This window comes from Pinus tabuliformis, chromosome 8, assembly GCF_031772625.1.
Source record: "Pinus tabuliformis cultivar Carrire ecotype Pingquan chromosome 8, CPIR1, whole genome shotgun sequence".
Taxonomy (NCBI): Eukaryota; Viridiplantae; Streptophyta; class Pinopsida; order Pinales; family Pinaceae; genus Pinus; species Pinus tabuliformis.
In genome coordinates, this window is record NC_142294.1 from 942,312,370 (window position 1) to 942,333,593 (window position 21,224).

General features: G+C 38.4%; 1 protein-coding gene across 4 annotated transcripts in view; it reads left to right on the top strand.

Annotated features, from left to right (window-relative positions):
- Nucleotides 1-21,224, top strand: part of LOC149238602 (uncharacterized) — a 349,551-nt gene that overhangs the window by 133,992 nt on the left and 194,335 nt on the right. For all 4 annotated transcript variants that reach the window (XM_089373104.1, XM_089373107.1, XM_089373106.1 and 1 more), the window contains one exon: nucleotides 8,263-8,382. In XM_089373104.1, coding sequence (XP_089229230.1) covers nucleotides 8,263-8,382 — 120 coding nt within the window. The remainder of the gene's footprint in view (nucleotides 1-8,262; nucleotides 8,383-21,224) is intronic.

The window sequence follows — 21,224 nt, forward strand, 5'->3', positions numbered from 1 at the left end:
TTTTGAAGTTTCGGTGTCCTTTGAACATTCCAGACCACTGATAATAGAATCAAATTGCTGCCATTCCTGGAGCAATTTTGGGTCAATATGAGTATCCACATTTACTTCAATGTTGGTCTGTTTATGCTCTTTACTCTGGGTCTCCTCCCGCACTTTCTCCTGCTCTTTAGTCTGAGTTTCCTCCTGTGGCTTTTCTGGTTCTATTGTTGTAACCGGAGGCTCCTTTGACTGTTGCCGTTCAGGCTCGCTTGACGATGTTGTTGGGGTTGTTGCTAATAGATCTAGAGGCAGAGTTTGCAACCTCTATTCTGTAAGTCTGTTAAATTCAACCAACCCTTCATCTTGATATTTCATTTTGGCAAATGCCTTAACCTGCATTATTGACTCAGCTGAGGAGAACAGGTCATCAAACATATCTTCTTTATGATCAAATTTTGACAATTTGGCCTGTTCGAGTGCATTATAGGCGACTTTGTTGGGATCAAATTGCCTATTAGGGAGAGTTGCTAGAGTTAATGATTTCATCTTTGTAGCTTCTTTCTCTGCATGTTTGAGATCATGCAAGGTATAGACACCGCATCTCAAAGGAAAAGAGGGCCAGCCCTGCTTCTTATTTTTCTTGAGAGTCTGTGTAACACTCTCAGCAATGATCTGGTAAGCTATTTCCCTCGCCAGCAGTTTATCAGGTATGTACAAAGGAAGGACGTGAGGTTCGGCTTGGCTACCGAAAACTCTTATATAAGTGAATTTTTCCTCCCCGAACCATCTTCCTGTTGATGTTAAATCAATCCCAGCTTGGTAGGAGATCTTGGGAGCAGGTTTATAAAAATAGAATAATGAATAGGTAACATAAAGCCATTGCAGACTTGGTATAAATGGTGCTTATAAGAGGATTTCCATAATTTCTGATGGTATATGTGAATAGGCATGGGGTCTTGTGGCATCCACCTCCAGCCGAGCACAGGAAATTCAGAATTAAAACACAAGGTATCTAAAATATAGGCACTGTAATAGAATGGGGGAATTAGCCTTTCAGTAACGCGGGTCTTATTTCTAAACTCAAGAACAGCTGTTGCTAGTTTATCTGAGAGAATAGTGGCCCAATCCATTATTTCACTGTTGCACGCCGCTTCCATCAAGGGAACCATTTCTATAGTGAAATTAGAAGAGTCGTGCAACCCCCACAATCTACACATCATTATTCCAGCATAACAATAAGGAGAACATAGGGAATCAACCGAGTACTTACCGGAAGATTCATGTTTGTGTTTTGCTGGATTTTGTCTCCAATCCCGGATGGGTTCGGATTCCACTTCATTCTCTTTTCGGAATTTCTCCAAAAATGCCTTGTTATACTTCTTCTCTGGCTCAGGCAAATGATACATTTGCCTTAAATCATTAGCCTTGAATGACCCGAAAATTCTCCCGTCTCTGGTGCAGAAGGTTCTGTCCATGATCGGGATTTCCTCAATTTCCCATCGCACTACATCTGTATATGGGAGAATTTGCTCCCGAGCTGCTATCCGATGAAGGAAGGAGTCAGCCAGGTCTTTTAAAGTACCATCAGATTTCCGAGTTGAATCTGCAGAAGCTTGCACTGTTGTCACTTTAGGTTCTTCGACTTCAATCAGATTGTAGGTACTTTGCCAAGTAGTTCTGCCGAGACTAGAACATGTTGTATCAGATATCAATCCTTTCTTTTTGTTTGTTGGATCAGCGACAACTTGTCCTGTTGCTGGCGCGACGGAAGCGACTGTGGTTTTCTTAGATTTCTTCCCCATTCTGCTTGAGTTTTCTTCTTTGTATGAATTCTGCACAGAAGTGAAAATGAACGTAACACAGAGAATTGGCAATGAAAACCCAATGCGAGAAAGATAAATCGATCAATGCGTGGTGAGGGATTAGCTTTTAAAATGGCCGCGAATACAATCTATGGGAAGATTTCAGGACTTATTATTACATTAAATGGCCGTTTAATCCTGCCAATCCTTTAAATGCCCATCATATCATTAATCGGCCGAATGATTCGTTTAAGCGTGCCTTGGATGTTTTGGCGGTTAAGCGCAGGTAAATCACTGTTCGACAGATCGAGCTTTTAATATGAATTGATCGTAATATCCCTCTGTCTTAACGACTTTTTTGAAATCTGCGCTTTTGGCTTTATCGCAATCGGGCGTCGGGGAAAACTTAACTCCTTATGTTGACATTTTTTGAAATCCCCGATTGCCGATAGCGATATCGCATCGCATCGGGAGTATGGGCGCTCTATGAAAATATGGATAGCATACCGCCGATCGCCGATAGCGAAATCGCATCGCATCGGGGTGAATGGCCTGGGGCGCTTTAAGAATATGCATAGAACATTGCCGATAGCCGATAGCGATATAGCATCAGCGAAAACCAATGGGCCATTAACTTATGCTCCCTATGTCATTGCGATTTGCGATTTGCGATCGCTTTATCGCAATGATAAAAGATTGATTATTTGTATTATTATGATCAAAATGGGTTTATCAAAAAGGTTTTCATAATGTTTTTTATTTTGTTTTCGGACCTTTTTGAATAATACAATATTGATACCAATTAAAACTAAAAGGGACCCATTTCATATGATAGTTTTTCTAAAGAAATAATGATAAGAAATGGGGGGTTGTTGTAAAGCACAACAGATACATATCAAAAAGTTCTTACAGCTTATGGCTTTGACCAGAATTGGATAAGATGGGTTATGGCTTTGGTAACTTCAGCTAGCTTTTCCATCCTTCTCAACGGCTCTCCCTCCAAATCCTTTCGGCCCTTGAGAGGCCTCAGGCAGGGAGATCTGCTTTCACCATTTCTATTTATTCTTATGATGGAAGGTTTAGGCAAAGCGATCACTTCTGCCAAAAGGTAGGGAACAATCCAGGGTCTCAAGCTCACCCAGGAAGGGGACTCGTTGACTCATCAACAATTTGTAGATGACACTATGTTACAGGGCATACCAACGGTCAAAGAAGCCAAAGCCTACAAACAAATCCTGCATGATTTTGCTTTGGCGGCTGGTACAGAGGTAAGTCTCTCAAAATCTAAAGTTTTTTTTTTTTGCAATACAAATATTTCCATTCAGAGAAACCTCTCCAGAATTCTCGGATTTCAGAGAGACCAACTCCCCTCCACATATCTGGGAATACCTCTCACTGACAAACCTCAGAGCAAGGAGGTTTGGGAAACTTTGATCAACAAACTAAAGGACAAAATCTGCAAGTGGACAAGTAGATCTTTAAATCTTGCTAGCAGGCTCGTTCTCACAAAGGCGGTCCTGCAGTCTCTTCCAATATATATGTTTTCGACACTTCCTATCCCTGGAGGAGTTGCGCATCAAATCAGGAACATGCAAAGAGACTTTCTATGGGGAAAAGGTGAGGAAAAAAAGAAATGGGCGCTGGTAGCTTGGGACAAAATCTGCATGCCCAAACCTCATGGGGGTCTTGGTCTCCATGACCCGGAAACTCTTAAAAAAGTTTTGGGGGCCAAACTTTGGTGGAGATGGCTGAAGGAATCTAGCAACCCATGGGCCAAGCTCTGGAAGCAGAAATATGCAAAGGACTGGAGGGAATGGGACCTGATCAGAATGATAGGGCATATCAGGGGCTCCCACATTTGGAATAATGCTTGGGAGAACAGAGCTTTAGTTCAGAAACATAGCTTCTGGGAGATTGGTAATGGAAACCTCGCCTGGTTTTGGGAGGACAATTGGCAGCAGGAACCCAACTTAAGTGGAGAAGGACTGGACATTCTCAGAGAGGAAACTGTCAACAAAGGACTAAAAAAGGTCAGCGACTTTTGGGATAAGACAAGGAACGGTGACAAGTGGAGAACTTGGAAAGTACCAATTAATAGTGAAGAGTCTCCTCTGAAGACCCAGGTGAAGCTCTTGCTAAAATCCTGGAAAAAAGGAAAATTTTGATCTCGACGTCCACAGATCAACTTAGATGGGGAAGAAGCAGTGAGGGCAATTTCAATCTCAAAGAAGCCAAAGAAGTGGTCACCGGGTACAATTTTTCAAACCCGGATAAAACTTGGAAGAACCTATGGAAGCACCCTCAATGGATGAAAATCAAGCTCTTTATGTGGATGGTTCTTCACAAAAATATTTTGACTTGGGAAAATCTTAGGAAAAAAGGTTTTGCGGGACCATCCAGATGCCAACTTTGTGGTATACAGGAAGAAACGAGGGATCACCTTCTCAGCCTCTGCACTTTCACCTCTACCCTATGGAACTGGGTTGCCTCTATCTTTAGACAAACTGACAGAGATGAAAATGACATCTCCAATACCTTAAAGAATTGGAGGAAAAAACTCTCAAAGAATGAGACTGTCAACACAGCCTGGACATTGATTCCAGGCTTTCTAATCTGGAATGTCTGGAAAGAACGCAATAACAGAATTTTCAAGGACAAATCCAGCACGCCCCAAATCATAATAAATCAACTCCTAAGGCAACTCAAAGAAACTATTAATACCATTCAGAAGCAACCTCCTGCGAATCCTCCATCTCAACAGGAGGCTAGAATTCTTCTTCTTTTGGGCCTTCAGAAGTTGGTCCCCCAGGGCTCAATCTAGATTGCTACACACGCTTCAATGAGGCAGGACTTCTGGCAACCCCCCTGGTTACTTAAAATTAAATACAGACGGAGCCTCGAAAGGTAACCGGGGGAGGCTGGGTATGGAGGTGCCATTCGAGATGACAAGGGGAATTTAATTGCCATCTTCCACAGTCATTTAGGGAATGCCACCAACAACATGGCAGAAATTATGGCCATAGAGCAGGGCTTAGAGATTCTAAGAGATCTCAACATGAAGAACTCCATAATAGAAGCTGATTCTGAATTAACAATCAATTCTATAAAAAAATAGCTAATGGCTCTGATCCTGAGAAAATCTCGCACCACTGGAGACTTTTGCAGGTTTATCGGCGTATTCAATCACATCTGAGAATCCTGAGAACCCTAAGTTTTGTTCATGTGCGAAGAAATGCCAACAGATTAGCGGACCGACTGGCAAATGAAGGGGTGCTCTGTAAGAATGACTACAATTTTTACAGGTGGGAACTTACGCCTGCAGGGAATTTGCGAGAGGAATGCCACAGTTTGGCACGTGCAGACAATGAGCTTTATCTCAAGACGAGGGAGAAGCAACAATTGGGCAATGAAGAGGATGGAGAACTAGGGTTCAGCTAGCTTTTGCTCCCGAACTCGGCGTGACGGAAGCTCTCTTTTGGATGGCAGGCGGTGGAACAAAAGTGGTTTTCGTTCTCAAAGATTTCAGTGGTCAAGCGGTTTTGTGGTTTATCGGACGCATCCAAGCCCCCAAGCAGTTTTTCATGGTTTGCCTCCGATGCCATTCTTCTATCACCACGTGGTAGCGGGCAGAGAGAGAAAACCGCCTATATCGGGCGGGTTATCCTCGTGCTTCTTCTCCGTCCGATATTCTCCTCAGCCGTCGGATTCGGGGAGTGAAGATCAACGACCTTAGTTCATCGAGCTATTTCGAGGGGTTATCCTCCGGGCTTCTCGTGTTCATCGTGGTGGCTCCTGGATGACGGATGTCTTAGTTGCACAGGTTTTATCCCCTGGGTGGACCCGAAAAATTCCTTGCTTTGAGTTTATTTTCCTTTCGTGTACGGGGGTTTGGTTATTTTGTAGGTTTTTGAGGAAATGATGCCTGATTTTTGAGGTTTGGTGGTCTCTGACTACTCCCATTGACTTTGTCCGAGACTTGTAATATAGTTTTGTAATTTTTTAAGCCTTTGAATGAGAAGGAAACACTCTTGCTTTAGCAAAAAAAATGATTCATAATGCTTTGATATAGTTCTTCCCGATCAATGTCATTGAGCAATTTTGGATCGAATTTTGGAACCAGCTAGTGTGGTTCATCATCAGGACCGTGATGAAAAATCTGATCAAGTCTCAGGGAATACATAGGGTAGAGATGCAAGAGAGATGGGCAAACTCCAAAGAATTCAAAAGACAAACTAACAGGGGTCAAACCGTCAAACACAAAAATGGAACGTTAGAGAAACTCAAGAAAAAGAAAACATTACCTCCCCAAAAATAATAATATATTTTATATCTTTATTAATAAAAAAACCCTAAAACCGTAAGGCATACATTAATAACTGAGCTTTAATATTTACTTGGTAATGAATATATCTAAATAATACTTAATACATTAAAATATAAACCTTATATTTAATGATGTTAATATTCAGATATATTATATTTAAGATATATTATAATCTCATAGTAATAACACTGTGATAATATTATTTAAATAAATGATAAATAGGAAACATTAAAACTAACAAATATAAACATAAAAGTATATCATCATATCAAGCGAAGCATAAACTAAAAGGAAATCAATGATGGAAGATGCGAGAGAAAGAAATTGTAATGTTATGATATGTTTGAATACAATGGGAGTTCCCCAGTATATATACCAAGCAGGAGTGCCCTTTCATGAAGAGTGACGTTTGTCAGTGGGGTCATGTCTTTCCATGTGTCCCTTCATTAATAATAAAGTTGTCATTATTTATGTTCATAACATAAATCAATCAATTTGAGGGGAAAGCTTATGGGAAAGATGGTGGATGGTGGGTTTCCACGATTCATTGAGTTTGAAGCCATCTTCCTGATTAAAGTTGTTGGGGTTCTTTTTCATTTCAATGGTTTCTTTGATGATGTGAGAAGATTGGAAAGGAGCTGACTGATTACTTTCAATAATCTAACTAAAAGCGAAATAGAATATTTTCTTTTTAGGGTTTCAAATAGTTGGCACCTTAAAAAAAACCAAAAACTGTATTGTTATTTGCTTGGGATCTTGAGTGTGAGAGGTAGTTGGTACATGATCAGTTTCAGTAGCATGGGATCCATTTTCTGGTTTGAAGGATCTGTTTATGTGGCGGATTCGATGTGGATGTGGGTGGATTCGTAACTGTATCCATATTCGAAATGCAGATCCACAGATCCAACATCAAGGATTCAAGTCCACATGGCTCTAGTAACACAGGTTTTGAACCAAGGTCAGCATCATGGTAAGCATTCCGACTTACTACTAGACCACAACTTGATGGAAGGAGCTTTCCCATTATCTTGATATCGCCACATCAAATTCTTTTTCTGCATTAATAGGCAACATTAATTGCGTAGTTTTCTTCAAACATGAGGCTGTTAATTGACATTGATGTACATGATAAATATTCTAGCACAAAGGAAGCTTTAGATCATGGGTTGTTGTACACTATATATCAAGTTTAATGACATATTCAGTTGTGTATTAGTTGGAATTGCCATGAATGTTTTTTTATTTAATGCTTTTATGCCTTTTTCAGTTTTTCCAGAAGGGCAGGTATACATTGTGTGAATCCATTTGAGATGAGATGAGTCTGGAATGGATATTGAATTGGATCATCTAATATTCCGGAATCCGTATTATATTCCTTTCTGTTATGGATCCATGATGAATCTAAGATGTGCCCCAAGAGACACACACTTATCTGGGTGTATACAAGGAGGAAAGGCTAGACATCCATTAACATAGGTTCTAGTGCTAGGGCCCTTACCTGCCCTTACCCGCAACACGATCTTAACAAATGGGAAGTAACCTTCATTATCATCTGAGGTCTCTTTCTCAATTCATAATATTAAGCAAGAGCAACTTGAGGAGATATTCTTTAAGTTTAATGTCTGGGTCTGGTTGTTAATTGTGCTACCTGTCATTGAAAAATTCATAACTTTGACAGTGAATGGTGGATGATCATGACTTGCTTGAGGAAAATAAATATTGTGTTAAAGCCGATCACTTTAATTCAATCTGAAATTATATACACACCGTACTTTGTATGCTATCATATGTTTTTGTGTGCTTTTATATAATGCTGCCTTCTTGTGATACTTTAGATGCTTCCTACCGTTCTTTGAGAATATGGTTTAAATAAATTTCATACTTGTCTTTTTAGGATTCACAAAAGAAAATTAAAATTCACATAAGAACAGGAATTGCAAAGTTTTGCTTCATTATTGCTACTTTTCAATGGAAGGAACATGTTTCTTTGTATGGGCATAGTTGTAATGATATGCATGATACATTGTTTTGTGTTCTATTTTTCCCAACAGCTTTAAGAATGTTTTGGAATTTCTTTTCTTTGGTATTTTTCATATTTTAGTTCTATTGGTTTATTTATGTAGTAATTGGTTTATTTGTATTTTTGTTACATGCCAGATACTTTGTTTGCTGTAGCATGCAGTCCAGTTGATGCAACATGGGTTGCATCAGGTGGTGGAGATGACAAAGCTTTTATGTGGAGAATAGGTCATGCAATGCCATTTTTTGAGCTGAAAGGTTAAAATTAAGCACTGCACTTTTCTTTATGACCCTGAAAGATAATTTCAAAGATAGCGAACATATGGATTGGATTATTTAACTTTGAAAAGTAATTTACCATGTGGTTTTTGATAAACGCTGATGTGGTAGGAACGTTTAGCATCTCCCATACAAATGATTAATTCTTAGATGCTGGAGCTTATATTATTTGATAGAATTTAATTTTTAAGCCTTTGTGAACTATATCAAGCATTGAACATTATCACAATGTAATTAACATGGTTCGTGTACACAGCGGAATATTCAGAATATCTGAAATATGTAAATATCCCTTATGGGACAAGTAATATATTTATATGTAAGAAAGTTGAATGTACAAGAAATATGATATATGGTATTTACAAATGAGGGCCTGCTTATATACCTATTAGGTGCCATTTCATGAACGGTCATGTCCTTTAAGACATGCCTCTTTAGTAACTAATTATTATCTAATTAATCATTATTATGATTATTATTATTTACATTATTTTTTATATGTTATATTCATAACATTGCCTTCCTCTTCAGAAAAGCTTTGTCTTCAAAGCTTATTGCTGACAAGGCGTGTCATCTGTTTCCTTGTCTTGTAATCTATTCACATCTTTCAGAATTCTTCGAGTTGTCATCTTCGATGATACAAGATGATAGGATCCTTTGATTGATAAACAAAATTGTCCAATTGAGAAGTGATCTTACCATCCTAAATCAATCTCTGTGGAACTTTGCAATTATTTCATAGCGGGGATAAATTGTTATCATAAGAATGCATTGTGTAGAGTCGACATCATATTGTTTGGAACATAAGTCTTTTGTTTCTATTCTGAATGATACAGATATGCAAACTGATTGAGATGTTTTCTCTTGTGATTCGGATGGCGATAAGGAGTTCTTGTGATTTGATTTTCCCTTATCATGCATGTGGCAATTTCCTAATTTACTTCAGGTATTGATGTTGTTGAGTTGGTTACAAAATCTTCACTTGGAATTTTCATTGTCTGAACTACAACATCTGAATATGTTTTTACTTCAACTGATTTGTCATCTTCTTGAGTTGTGATATTGACTAGATCAATATTTGTTCCTTTTTCTTCAACTTGGATTGTTACGTTTGAAGACTTTGATACTTATTTTGTGATAAGTTCTTATAATTTGTTTTTCAATGATTTCTTATCATTTTTAAGTTTCTTAATTTGAGTGAGTAGACTTTGATTATGATTTCTGAGACGTAAGAGTTCTTTAGTTTCTGATTCGTCAACCTTATTTTCAGTGTTTTGGCGTTCAAGCCTTTCATATTTTAAATCTCTAATTTGTTCTATTAATATTTGATTAAGGGTTTTTAAGCGCAAAATTTCTTCTTCCTTTTCCGATAGATTCTCGTTGAATTTCCTCTCGAGACATTCCTTTTCTTCTTCTAATTTTTTATTTGTATTTTTGGTCTTTTTGGCCTTTGCAAGTAACTTTTGACTATGGTTGCTTTGACGCAAAATTTCTTTGTTACTTTCTGTTGATTTTTCGTAACACTGATCTTTGAGATCTTTATATTTCTATTTCGATGCTTTGTTCTTTTGTTGACCTTTTACAAGTTCTTCCTTTAATCTTTTAATTTGTGTCTGTGTATTACCTTGAGATTTTTTCAAAGTAAACAATTTCTAAGAAGTTGGACAAAACGTTGTGCGATTTTTAAAAACCGGTGAATACTCAAATTTTGTCATACAAAACCAACATCTGGTCCAGAAAGAAAAATCATGTGTGGAATCCATAGTTCCTTCATTCGTTTTCGAATCAGACTCCATTTTGTATCCATAATACTTTCAATTATTATTATTATTTTTAACTAAAAATACCCTTTTCTTTTTTAAACTTAATATTTCTTCAATAAAATTTTGAAGATCTTCAACTTTAGATTAGAACTTCCTTATATATATATATATATTTTGATGATTGTTGATATATATAATTATTAAGTTGACATAGTTTAATCTATAATGACCTATCTTTATATGGTAACCCTTTTAATAATTATTTTCTCCAAAAAAATTAATTGATAAGACTTAGATGTTTGGCACAGTCGCGGCCCCTCTTTGTCGTCACGTCCTTCCTTTCTCTTTGTTCGGATTGATGATAGTGATCTAGGCTTCCTTTATAATTCAGAAGTATAATAGAATCCTGTCACTCTTTAGTGAGGAGGGATGGCTCAATTACAATTGGGGCGTTCACAACAATCTATTTGGCAGCCTTTTAATTTGTCTTTCTATGCTAAACACTCACTTGACTCTCTTGTTGGGATTCAATGATGCCAACACTATTACCACGATCTGTAAAATCATGACCGAAAGAGGTTTTCCCATGACTTCGTGACTCACGCTAGTTGGTCGATTGATAATCCCTATCACTGCTAGTTTGCAAGTGGTTATCTTTCACCTATGTGTGTTGTTGTTGAACGATGACTGACGACATGGGTTATGGCTGTGCATATGACAACTTTTTTTATGAGAAAAAAATTTCGTCCATTGATATAACGAAAAAGAGTTACAATGCCAAAGAAAATTTTGTGTGCAATTGAAAGTCCCTAATATCCTCAAAATTACAAACATAGCTATAAAATAGAAGAATCTCAGAGGGGAACATCCAATGTCGACGCAAAGCATCCAAAATATGAGCAAAAAACAGAACAAAATAAAGCAAAAGCAGAGAAGGTTGCCTGTAATAAAATACAATACGTCTTGCAACAAAATGGGAAAAAAACATGAAGATGCCAGGAGCATCCATGTTGAAGGAAATGTAACTAGGTTCGGTCTTCATAAATGTACTTTTGATATTTGTATTTATTCAAGAAAAGAAATATTATTTTTATAATATATGTCAATGAGTTTCTTGCTCATTGAAGTAGGTCTAGCACATGTTAAAGTGCTATAGATGAGTCAAAGATTCAAAAGAATTATGTTGAAGACCTTAAGCTTATGTTACATTATGTATATTTATGTATAACAGTCAACGAAGACACATCCAAGCAAAGTCAAGTCTCCTCCTAGCAAAGACACCATCAAAAGAAGCAATGACACCATTAAAAGCACCCATCGAAGCAAAGGAAATCAAGTCGGCCTACAAGTTGGCCTAAAGGAGGGACAATCCTCTATATATAGAGGCTGTCCACTCCCTTGAACGACAAGTAACTCACTTTGAAATCAGCGAAGATAGAGGACCGAAAAAGAATCTGAGAAAGGGACGAAGAAGGAGCCTCTAGTGCAACGAAGAAGCAAGAAGGAAGAGCGAAGGTTTTGGGACTGTTTTAGGGCCAATACCAACTACACATGCGAAGAAAAGGAAGGCCTATCTGCGCTTAGGACAGCAACAAGTCACCTCCCAACATACCTTATCGTTTGGGCTACAAACTAGGCCTCCTATCCAAGCGAAGAAGGAAGGACCTCAAGCGAAGGAAAGAGGAGCCATATAACATCAACAAGGCCTCTCACATGTGCGAGAATTAGGGCTGCAGTGCTGTCACACAAAGTCTACAAATATACAAAAAGAAGGAACTCTGTTGGTCAAGAGAAGGAAGGAGTATCCTTAGGTGAAGGATCTCATTAAAGTACAAAGGATAAGTGTCTCTTCTAGAAGGACTACTAACAATGGAAGGAAGAACTAAGTGCCGGAAGGAGGATGAAGTGTTGGAAGAAGGTGGAAAAAGTGCCGGGAAGACATAGTGCAGAGTCACACGTGCGAGAATTAGGGCTGCAGTGCTGTCACTCAAAGTCTACAACTATACATCAAGAAGGAACTCTGTTGGTTAAGAGAAGGAAGGAGTATCCTTAGGTGAAGGATCTCACTAAAGTACAAAAGATAAGTGTCTCTTCTAGAAGGACTACTAAAAGTGGAAGGAAGAACAAAGCGCTGGAAGGAGGATGAAGTGTCGGGGAACGAAGTGTTGGAAGAAGGTGGACAAAGTGCCGGGAAGACATAGTGTAGAGAAAAGGAAGGACTTGACTTGTGCTTGGAGGATATTCTAGTCAAGGGTCTAGGGTTTGGCATTGATCAAGAAAGAAACTTCAATAAGAGAAAACTTACCAAAGGGGTTTCCTCTCAAGAGAAGAGAGATTTTGGCTTTGACAGAGAGGCAATATCTTGTGTTCTTGTTTTATGTTTTTGATAGCAGTTTGATGAAGTACACACACATGCATTAATGAGAGAAGAAGAAGATTAAGCTAACAAAGACAAATTGTAAAAAGACTTCACAAATTGTTATCCAGTCCCGAAGAATCACTCTACATCTCATTGCCCTAGATTCTTCAACAATCCAAACCTAAGGTAAAGCGCCAAAAAGAGCAGAAACAGAGTCACCCCTAGAAAGAGAAGGCCCCTGAGCTGGTATCGCAACCATTGATGAAGAATTCAAAACAAATCTGCCATGGCAAGACAAAGGCCCCTCGCTTGGAAAGTGCGTCTGCCAAAACGTTATGTTCCCGAAAAATATGGCATAACGAGTTGGAAAAAAAGAAACCATCATGGATTTAATTTGCTCCCACCAGTGAAGTAATGAAGGCACTTCAAGGGAGGATTAGCTAGATGCCCAATCAATGACATTTTTCGAATCTCCAATGACCAACATCTGCTCAACTACAAGCCAAGATGCACAACGCATCACCCCCCAAAGAGCTAGTACCTTTGCTTTGGTGTTGATGCCAACACCCCCAGACCAGTGGAAATGAAATGCCATGGAAGGTAAGAAGAGGATAATAGCTCCACATCCACATACTGCACTTGCAGAGGCACCATCAAAGAAACCAACAGGGGAAAAATGGTCAAGGTCCTTGAATGTCTACCTGCACTTATGAATAATAGGTCTCCAAGGACGAATCTCCAGAAGAATACCACAATTCTCAGAGAGGTATATCTCAAATCAAGGGCTATTTTCAAATATGTGATCGTTCCTACATTGCCATATGCCCCAGAAAATATATAGCGGGACAACCTTGAATTATGAAAGGAAATTGGACCAATTTAGTAGGCAAGATGCGATAGAGGACCTATCCACTTGCAAGGTAAACTTAAGAGAGTGGGAGACCTCCTTGTAGATAGAGATCACAAATCGACAACGTAGGAAAAGATGAACTACTTCCTCATCAGTTGATCGGCACAGAGGGAAGTACCCCGGACCTTGAAATCCACGCTTTGCAAGATTGTCCTAGGTAAGAATGTGATTAAATAACGCAAGTCAGGTGAAACACTTCAGTTTTGTCAGAACCTCCCAGCTCCACATACCGACCAACCAAGCTGTGCAATTGTATGACCTATTATGCCTTGTGATTTATGAGTATGCTGCTTTAATTGAGATGTCACCTCCATGAGAACGCCCATCCCATGTGAGTTTGTTTGCCTTATCAGATAGGGCATTCCCCGCATGGCATAATTTGGATTTGTAGTATTCCCATTTAACCACAAACTCGAGAGGAAGGGCCAACTCATCTGCATTCGGCCATATAGTAGAGGGAAAACCAATGATCATTGGGCAACCAATATGAGCAAGGGTAAAGATCCCCTTCCCATTAAGGAACTGAATAATGTGGAGACTGAGGAGGTGTTCCCCTCCATACCAATGATGGCATCTAAACCAATGAGAATTCTGCTACAAGTGCCAACAACCCATCTAAGATTACCACACATCCATGGATTAGATTTCATTAAACTACACCAAATGAATGAGGCAGTTTTCTTCTCCAGTGCCCCAACTATGACCCATTCTTCCAAATTAGCATGATTGAGATAATTTTCCTTTATAATATCATGCCAGATACCAAGGCCCACAAAGGCTCGCCACAAATTCTTGGTGAGCATAGCTAGGTTGAAGTTCTTAGTATCTTTAATGCCCCAACCCCCTTCCTCAATGGGCCTGCAAATTGAAACAAGTTTAGAAAGATGAATTTAGATTTCATACCAGAACTAGACCAAAGAAAATCTGCAATGGTTGAGTCAATCCTGTGGATAACCGACATAGGTAAGTGGAACAAGTGCATCCAATAGACTGAGATGCTTTGTAGGACAACCTTAATCATAATCATCCAGCCACCCAGTGAAAGCCATTTATTTCCCCGCAGGTCAGTTTCTTAACCAATCCCACTTCTCATAGTTCCTAGGCATTAAGTGGAAACCCAAATACTTAAAACCACTAGCTAATGGTTTGATATTGACTCAAAAGAGTACCACAATCTGCTTGGCCTCCTCCTCCTCCATGTTGTCTGAGGTAGATTTTGATTTTTCTTTATTAAGGATGAGACCAAAAGCATTTCCAAATTTAGTAATAATGTGAATGAAGATGTGCCCTTCCGAGAACTTCGCCTCACCAATACATATGACATCATCAACAAACATTAAACGTGACAATTGTATGTTTGTGACCCGACATACAGTGATCCTGCCAGCCTCCCTAGCTTCTCTTAATCCTCTACTAAGTCCATCCATTACCAAAATAAATAGTGAGGGGAGAGCGCGCAACCTTGTCGCAGACCTTTGGTGATCCGGAAAAAAAATCTGATGGCAACCCATTGATCAACACAACTAAGTTGGTTGTCGAGACACAAGCCATAATCCAACTATGTGTCTGCAGGAGAATCCAATTATGTGTAAAATCGTCATTCCTAGGTGATCCCAACAACATCCTAGATCCTTTTGTGTGCTAGTAAACTGAATTGTTCCAAAGCGATATGCTTAGATAAAATCAACTGAACACGATTAACAATTAGTTTAGAAATTATTTTGTAAACCACATTAAAAAGTGAGATAGGTCCAAAATCTGAAAACCTAGATGAATTAGATTTTTTTGGAATCAGAGTGAGAAAGGTAGCATTGATAGCACCTGAAATGTGGCCCTGAATGTGAGACTCTTCAACCATCTCAATGAGATTTGGACCCATCATATCAAAGAAAAAAATGCTCCACCGACCATCCGTTCGGGCTCGGGATTTTGTTTTTGGCAAACTCTTTCAATACTCCTTGCAATTCTTAAGAAGTAGGAATATATATATATATATATATATATATATGTATTTCTTTTTCTTATTTTTTTAAAGTTATTTTTTCTTTTATATATATATATATTCCTTTTTGTATTTTGAATTTTTTTTAAATATATATATATATATATATATAAATTTTTTTTTGTCCTTTTAATGACCAAAGGCTTCATGACATAATGGAAAACCTCCAAGTATTTGAATGCTTTAATCGAACGCTAGTGAACTTGATAAACAATTGAGCAAGAAACTCATTGACATATATTATAAAGATAATATTTATTTTCTTGAATAAGAACAAATATCAAAATTACATTTATGAAGACTGAACCTAGTTACATTTCCTTCAAGACTCCCTCTTAACTAGGGAGGTATTCGTGCAACATTACAAGGTGTTTAGCTCTTATGAATCTTGAAGAATTCACATAAGAGAAACCTGATTTGCAATCCATCTGTTATAGCATCATATTCATCAACATTGTCATAGTGCAAGGCCTTGACTAACAACTCCATCTCTCTGCGAGACCATGAGCTACAATGATGGCGAGACCAATGATTTATAGGCACCTTCATCATTGTCTCTCAAGGTACATACCCACTCGTGTGTTCTCTAAGTATGACCTTCTAGGACTATTCTTATCTTGGGTTCCCAACCCTCAAAGAATATTGGTCCTCTTGCCTACTTTTGTCTTTTATGCCCTACACATCCTCAAAGAGTATCAGATGCCAGATGATTACCCAATCCTCCCATTCTTTCTTCCCAAGTGAAGACAAGAATGTAGTGTTTATCTTGTGTCTACATTTCCATTCATGGCCTTCATCTAGACTTACGCTTGTTAGTCCTGGTCTAGTGCATGACCTCTGAAATGGAAAAAACACAATTGTTACTCCTTTGTAATCAGGGGTGATCCAAAACTCCCTTTTGATCAGGGACCTGTCAGAGCTCCCTCTTAACTAGGGACTCTTTGCTTCGTCAACATCTTCTTCTTCATGGGTTCTTTAGCTGCTTGATTTCCTTCCTTTCTTTGATGTCATGAGGTCTTTGTTCAAACTTCTTCTAGGTAGGGCACCATCCATCGATCACTTCCCTTCTTGGTTTGTCATGTCATTGCTTTCTTCGTGGAAAGTGTCTTTCTTGCCATACATTAGGTTTCGTCATCTGGCTACTCTTTTTTCATCTGTCCATGCTTCAAAATACTCTTCTCATGGATGCTTTGTTGTACTTGCTTGTTTGCATGCTTCAACCTAGTAGCCCATCATGACTTCATCAAGACATCTTTATAGGGTAGAATCAGTTATTTGCACCTTTCATATCTCCAAAGCCTTCATAGGTGTCAAGGGTCCTTCCTTCCTTTGTCAGAGTTGTCTTGCCTTCTTTCGGGAGATATCTTCAAAGTATTTTATCAGATAGTGATTCTCAGTGATCATGGTGTTCCTCACATGCTTGATCTCTTTCTTCATTTGCTCCTTCTGAGGTAGATAGGTCAACCATCTTATGCTTCTTGTGAGACCATTTCTTCCTTGCTTGTTTCCTGGACTAGTCAGCATTTCTTCTTGCTTCGTAGTCAACAATCTTATACTCCTTATGTGAGCATATTCCTTGGTTGACCTTCATTGCATTGTAGTACATGCCTTCGAACATGTTCTTGGTGAAAGAGATTCTTTCATAATTGATCATGTTTGTTATGGAACCAACTCAAGAAAAGATAGAAAAGATAGATCCACGCCTTAGAATTCAGCCTCTTCGAGGGGGCAACCTCCTTTACATTACATAAATGAACAATTCTTGGATGATAAAAATGAAAAGATCTCCTTTCTATATATAGGAGTCTAAGGGGTCATAACATAATCAGAGCCGACATAACAATAATAATGTAAGGGCACAATAATAACAATAGTGGGCTTCTATGGGGCACATTAGTAACAATATGGGCACTACATGGGTACATCAATATAATAAGTGGGTTGTGCTAATAACAATAAGGGGTTACACTAGTAGTATAGGGGCCTAACATGCCCCTCTCCTTCAAAAAGCATTGTCCTCAACGCTTGAGTAGTTCTTGATGCTTCTGTATAAAATTCTTGTCCTCCCATGTGGAATCTTCAGCGGGTAAGTTCTTCCACTTGATGAGATACTCTGAAATTGATCGATTTTGTAGCTGTTGGGTTCTTGTTTCTGTGACTGCTCCAGGTTCCAATATGATTTTTCCTTCCTTTTCAATAATTGGCAATATTGTTTGAATTGGGATTTTTTGCAACTTTTGAATAAGTGGCCATACTTCTTTGTCCTTCTTCCATTCATCCCTTGCTTCGTTTATCCAATCTGGTTGGATAATAGAAATAGCACAAAACAATGCTTCCACATCCTCATCCTTGAAGAGTCTTCCCATTCTGTAAGGTCGCCATTTTTTAAGTGCATGTAGCATTGCCAACATTTCCTTCTCATAAATAGCTTGCTTTAGATGTAGCAGTAAAAATACCCAGTCGCCTACATCAAAACATTTTTCACTATGATGTTGATCTACCTGTTGTTTCATTTGATTTTGCACCGAAGTGGCGTTATCCTTTAAAAGTTGGAGAACTTGTTGTTGATGCTCGATGTGATCTTTCACTGCTTGAACCTTTTTCTTCTTGATATGTCCTTTTATCTTTAGAGTTTGACGAGTGGTGATTTCTTCCAATCCTTTACAAGATATGGTCAGATTCATTTCTTGACGCTCGATGTGATCTTTCACTTCTTGAACATTTTTCTTCTTGATATGTCCTTCTATGTTGATAGTTTGAGGAGTGGTAATTCCGACCAGTGAATTACAAGATATGGCTGGATTCATTTCCTCTTTCTTGATGTGATATTTCACTTCTTGCACCTTTTTCTTCTTGATATGTCCTTCTATCTTGAGAGTTTGAGGAGTGGTCATTCTTGCCAATAGTTTACAAGATATGTTCTGATTCATTTCTTCTTTCTCTGGGGTCGGGTCATGGCATATATCCTCTTCTTTTGATGTTTCTTGATCCTTTTCTTCCTCCTCTTCATACTCTATGTAAAATAATTTCTTCTCAGCACACTTATGACCTTTAGTGCATTTGTTGTCACAATTGTAACAAAGCCCTTTTTCTCTTTTTTCTTCCAATTGTTGTGGTGTAACCCTTGTAGGTTGTGGAAGGCTAGGAGAAACAACACGTCCATCTTTAAAGTTGTGAGGGTTAGACTTCCTTGTTGCCATAAGTTTACTTTCAAATATGTCACAAAGCCCTTTTACTCTTTCCAATTGTTGTGGTGTTGTTCTAAAGAAGGTGTTGCTCTTTGTATCCTCATAATGTGCTATCATTTCCTCCGTGAGAATTGACCACGTAACAAGTTGTTTACGAGAACAAAGCCCTTTATACCATAAAAATTGATCCGGTTCTAAATATGAAGATGCAATACATACCTTTTGTAACAGTGGTACACCATGTAGATCAAAATATTGCTCCATCTGAAGTATCCAATTTACCGGATCCTTGCCATCAAACTTCCTCAGCTTGCTTTTTCTTGATTTTAGGACCGCGATATTGAAATGACTGTAACTCTGTACTTGTGGATATTTAACTTCTGAAATTGCTACCTGTAGTATCCCTCTGTGTCCTCTTTCTAATGCCACCAGTCTGATCCAAATTGGATTCTCCAAAAAAGAGTTATGCACAATCTCCCAAGATGACCTGATTATAGACCTTTCCAGAAGAGCGAACTTGTATGAAGTGCCACGTGTCAATTTTTCGACCTTTGACTCTGAAAAATATATAAAAGAAAACTACAATCTGTCCTCTTTCTGTACCTTCTTACGAAATTTCAATCCGATGCTCAGAAAGAAAGTTATGATGATTTTGCCCAGGTCACCTGTTTTGAATGTAATTCAGGGGTCTGCAAAAAGACCAAATTCCTCAGATCATATCTCCGAACATATCGCGCGAAAAGCTCTGAAATTCGAACCCAAGGTTCAGTGCGATTTCTTCTCAAATGGGTTTTTTTTGCAACTTCTGAAACGTCACAGAAAAAAAGTTATAGCGAAAATGCCACGATGACCTGTTTGGAGCAGCGAAACCCTAGAATCCAAAGCTCTGATACCAAATGTTATGGAACCAGCTCAAGAAAAGATAGAAAAGATAGATCCACGCCTTAGAATTCAGCCTCTTCGAGGGGGCAACCTCCTTTACATTACATAAATGAACAATTCTTGGATGATACAAATGAAAAGACCTCCTTTCTATATATAGGAGTCTAAGGGGTCATAACATAATCAGAGCCGACATAACAATAATAATGTAAGGGCACAATAATAACAATAGTGGGCTTCTATGGGGCACATTAGTAACAATATGGGCACTACATGGGTACATCAATATAATAAGTGGGTTGTGCTAATAACAATAAGGGGTTACACTTGTAGTATAGGGGCCTAACAATGTTATAGAACTATTCCCATGACTCAACAATATACAAATGATAACATGACTAAACCTTGATGCATACATACGTCCTCTTGATTCTCCTTTGTTCATCTTAGCTTCATTTGGTTGTCCTTGGTGTGGCCCTTCTTGCTTCATATTAGCTTGCCTGCATATCATCCTTTTCTTGAATCCCATGAATGGGATTCTCAATGAGACATCTGCTTTGGTTCATGAACCTTCTTTTGAAGATTCCATCGTAGGATCTTAAAGACCCTTGCCTTGCAAATGTTCCTTTCCTTTTGATGATGGAGTTCTTCTACGATTCTTAATCATGATCAATCTTCTTTTATCATGGATGAGATCCTATACTAGGTATGCTCCTTCTATATGAATATCTTGAGCTATATCTACCATGCTCCTATATTCTAGAAGATATTTCTACCCATTCATTTTTATTCTTATTATAAAAGCTACATCTTCATGAGTATCTAGAACTCTATGTACATCATGCTTCTAGATTCTAGAGGATGATTGTAGCCATGCAATATTCCTACATGCTCCTATACTACCCAAAACCTTGAAAGAAGAAAAGAGTTTGACCTAGTCATAATAGAGATCCGAAGGATCTTCCTTCTTTTGCTTCTTTTCTTCTTCTTTCACCTCTTGAGTCATGTGAGCTTCTTCCCTCTTTCTTTTGTTGTTGTTGTCCTTCTTAAGATTGGGACAATTCCGTAGTGTCCATATTCTTGACATCCAAAACATTGAATTTTGGACATGTCTTTGTTGTTTGTTCTTCGTGGACCAATTTTCCAAATTTACCCTCTCTCTTGGCCATGGTAGCAAATGCTTGCTCCTTTGATCCCACATCTTCTTTGCTTTAAGTTTGATTTCCTCTGTCTTGCATAGAGACCACATTTCATTGAGAGTGGTTGCTTCCTTCTTGGCATATATGCTTGATGCGAAGTTGCCCCAATCCTTAGGTGGAGCATTGAGTACTAGAGTTGTCATTTCTCTGTCAGACATGACTTCCCCAAGCTCTTGAAGTTGATCTCTCATTTCAGAGATTTTAATGAAGTAGGGAGCTATTCCTTCCTTTGTTTTCTTTATCTTATATAATTCATTCCTCAGAGATATTACTTCTCCAGTTGTGGATACGAAGAATAGCTTTATTAGCTTGTCATAAATTTCTTTCGATGTCTCAAATTTGGAGACATAGGGAATGAGAGAGTCTTTGATTGATTCTACCAGAATCCTTTGAGCTCTTGTCTCATCCTTATTGTACTTGGCTAAGGCTTGAGTTTTTTCTTTAGTAGGGATAGTGATATTCCCTTTGACATGTTCTAGGAGTTCATTCTCTTTCAGAAGTAGATCAATCCTCTTCTT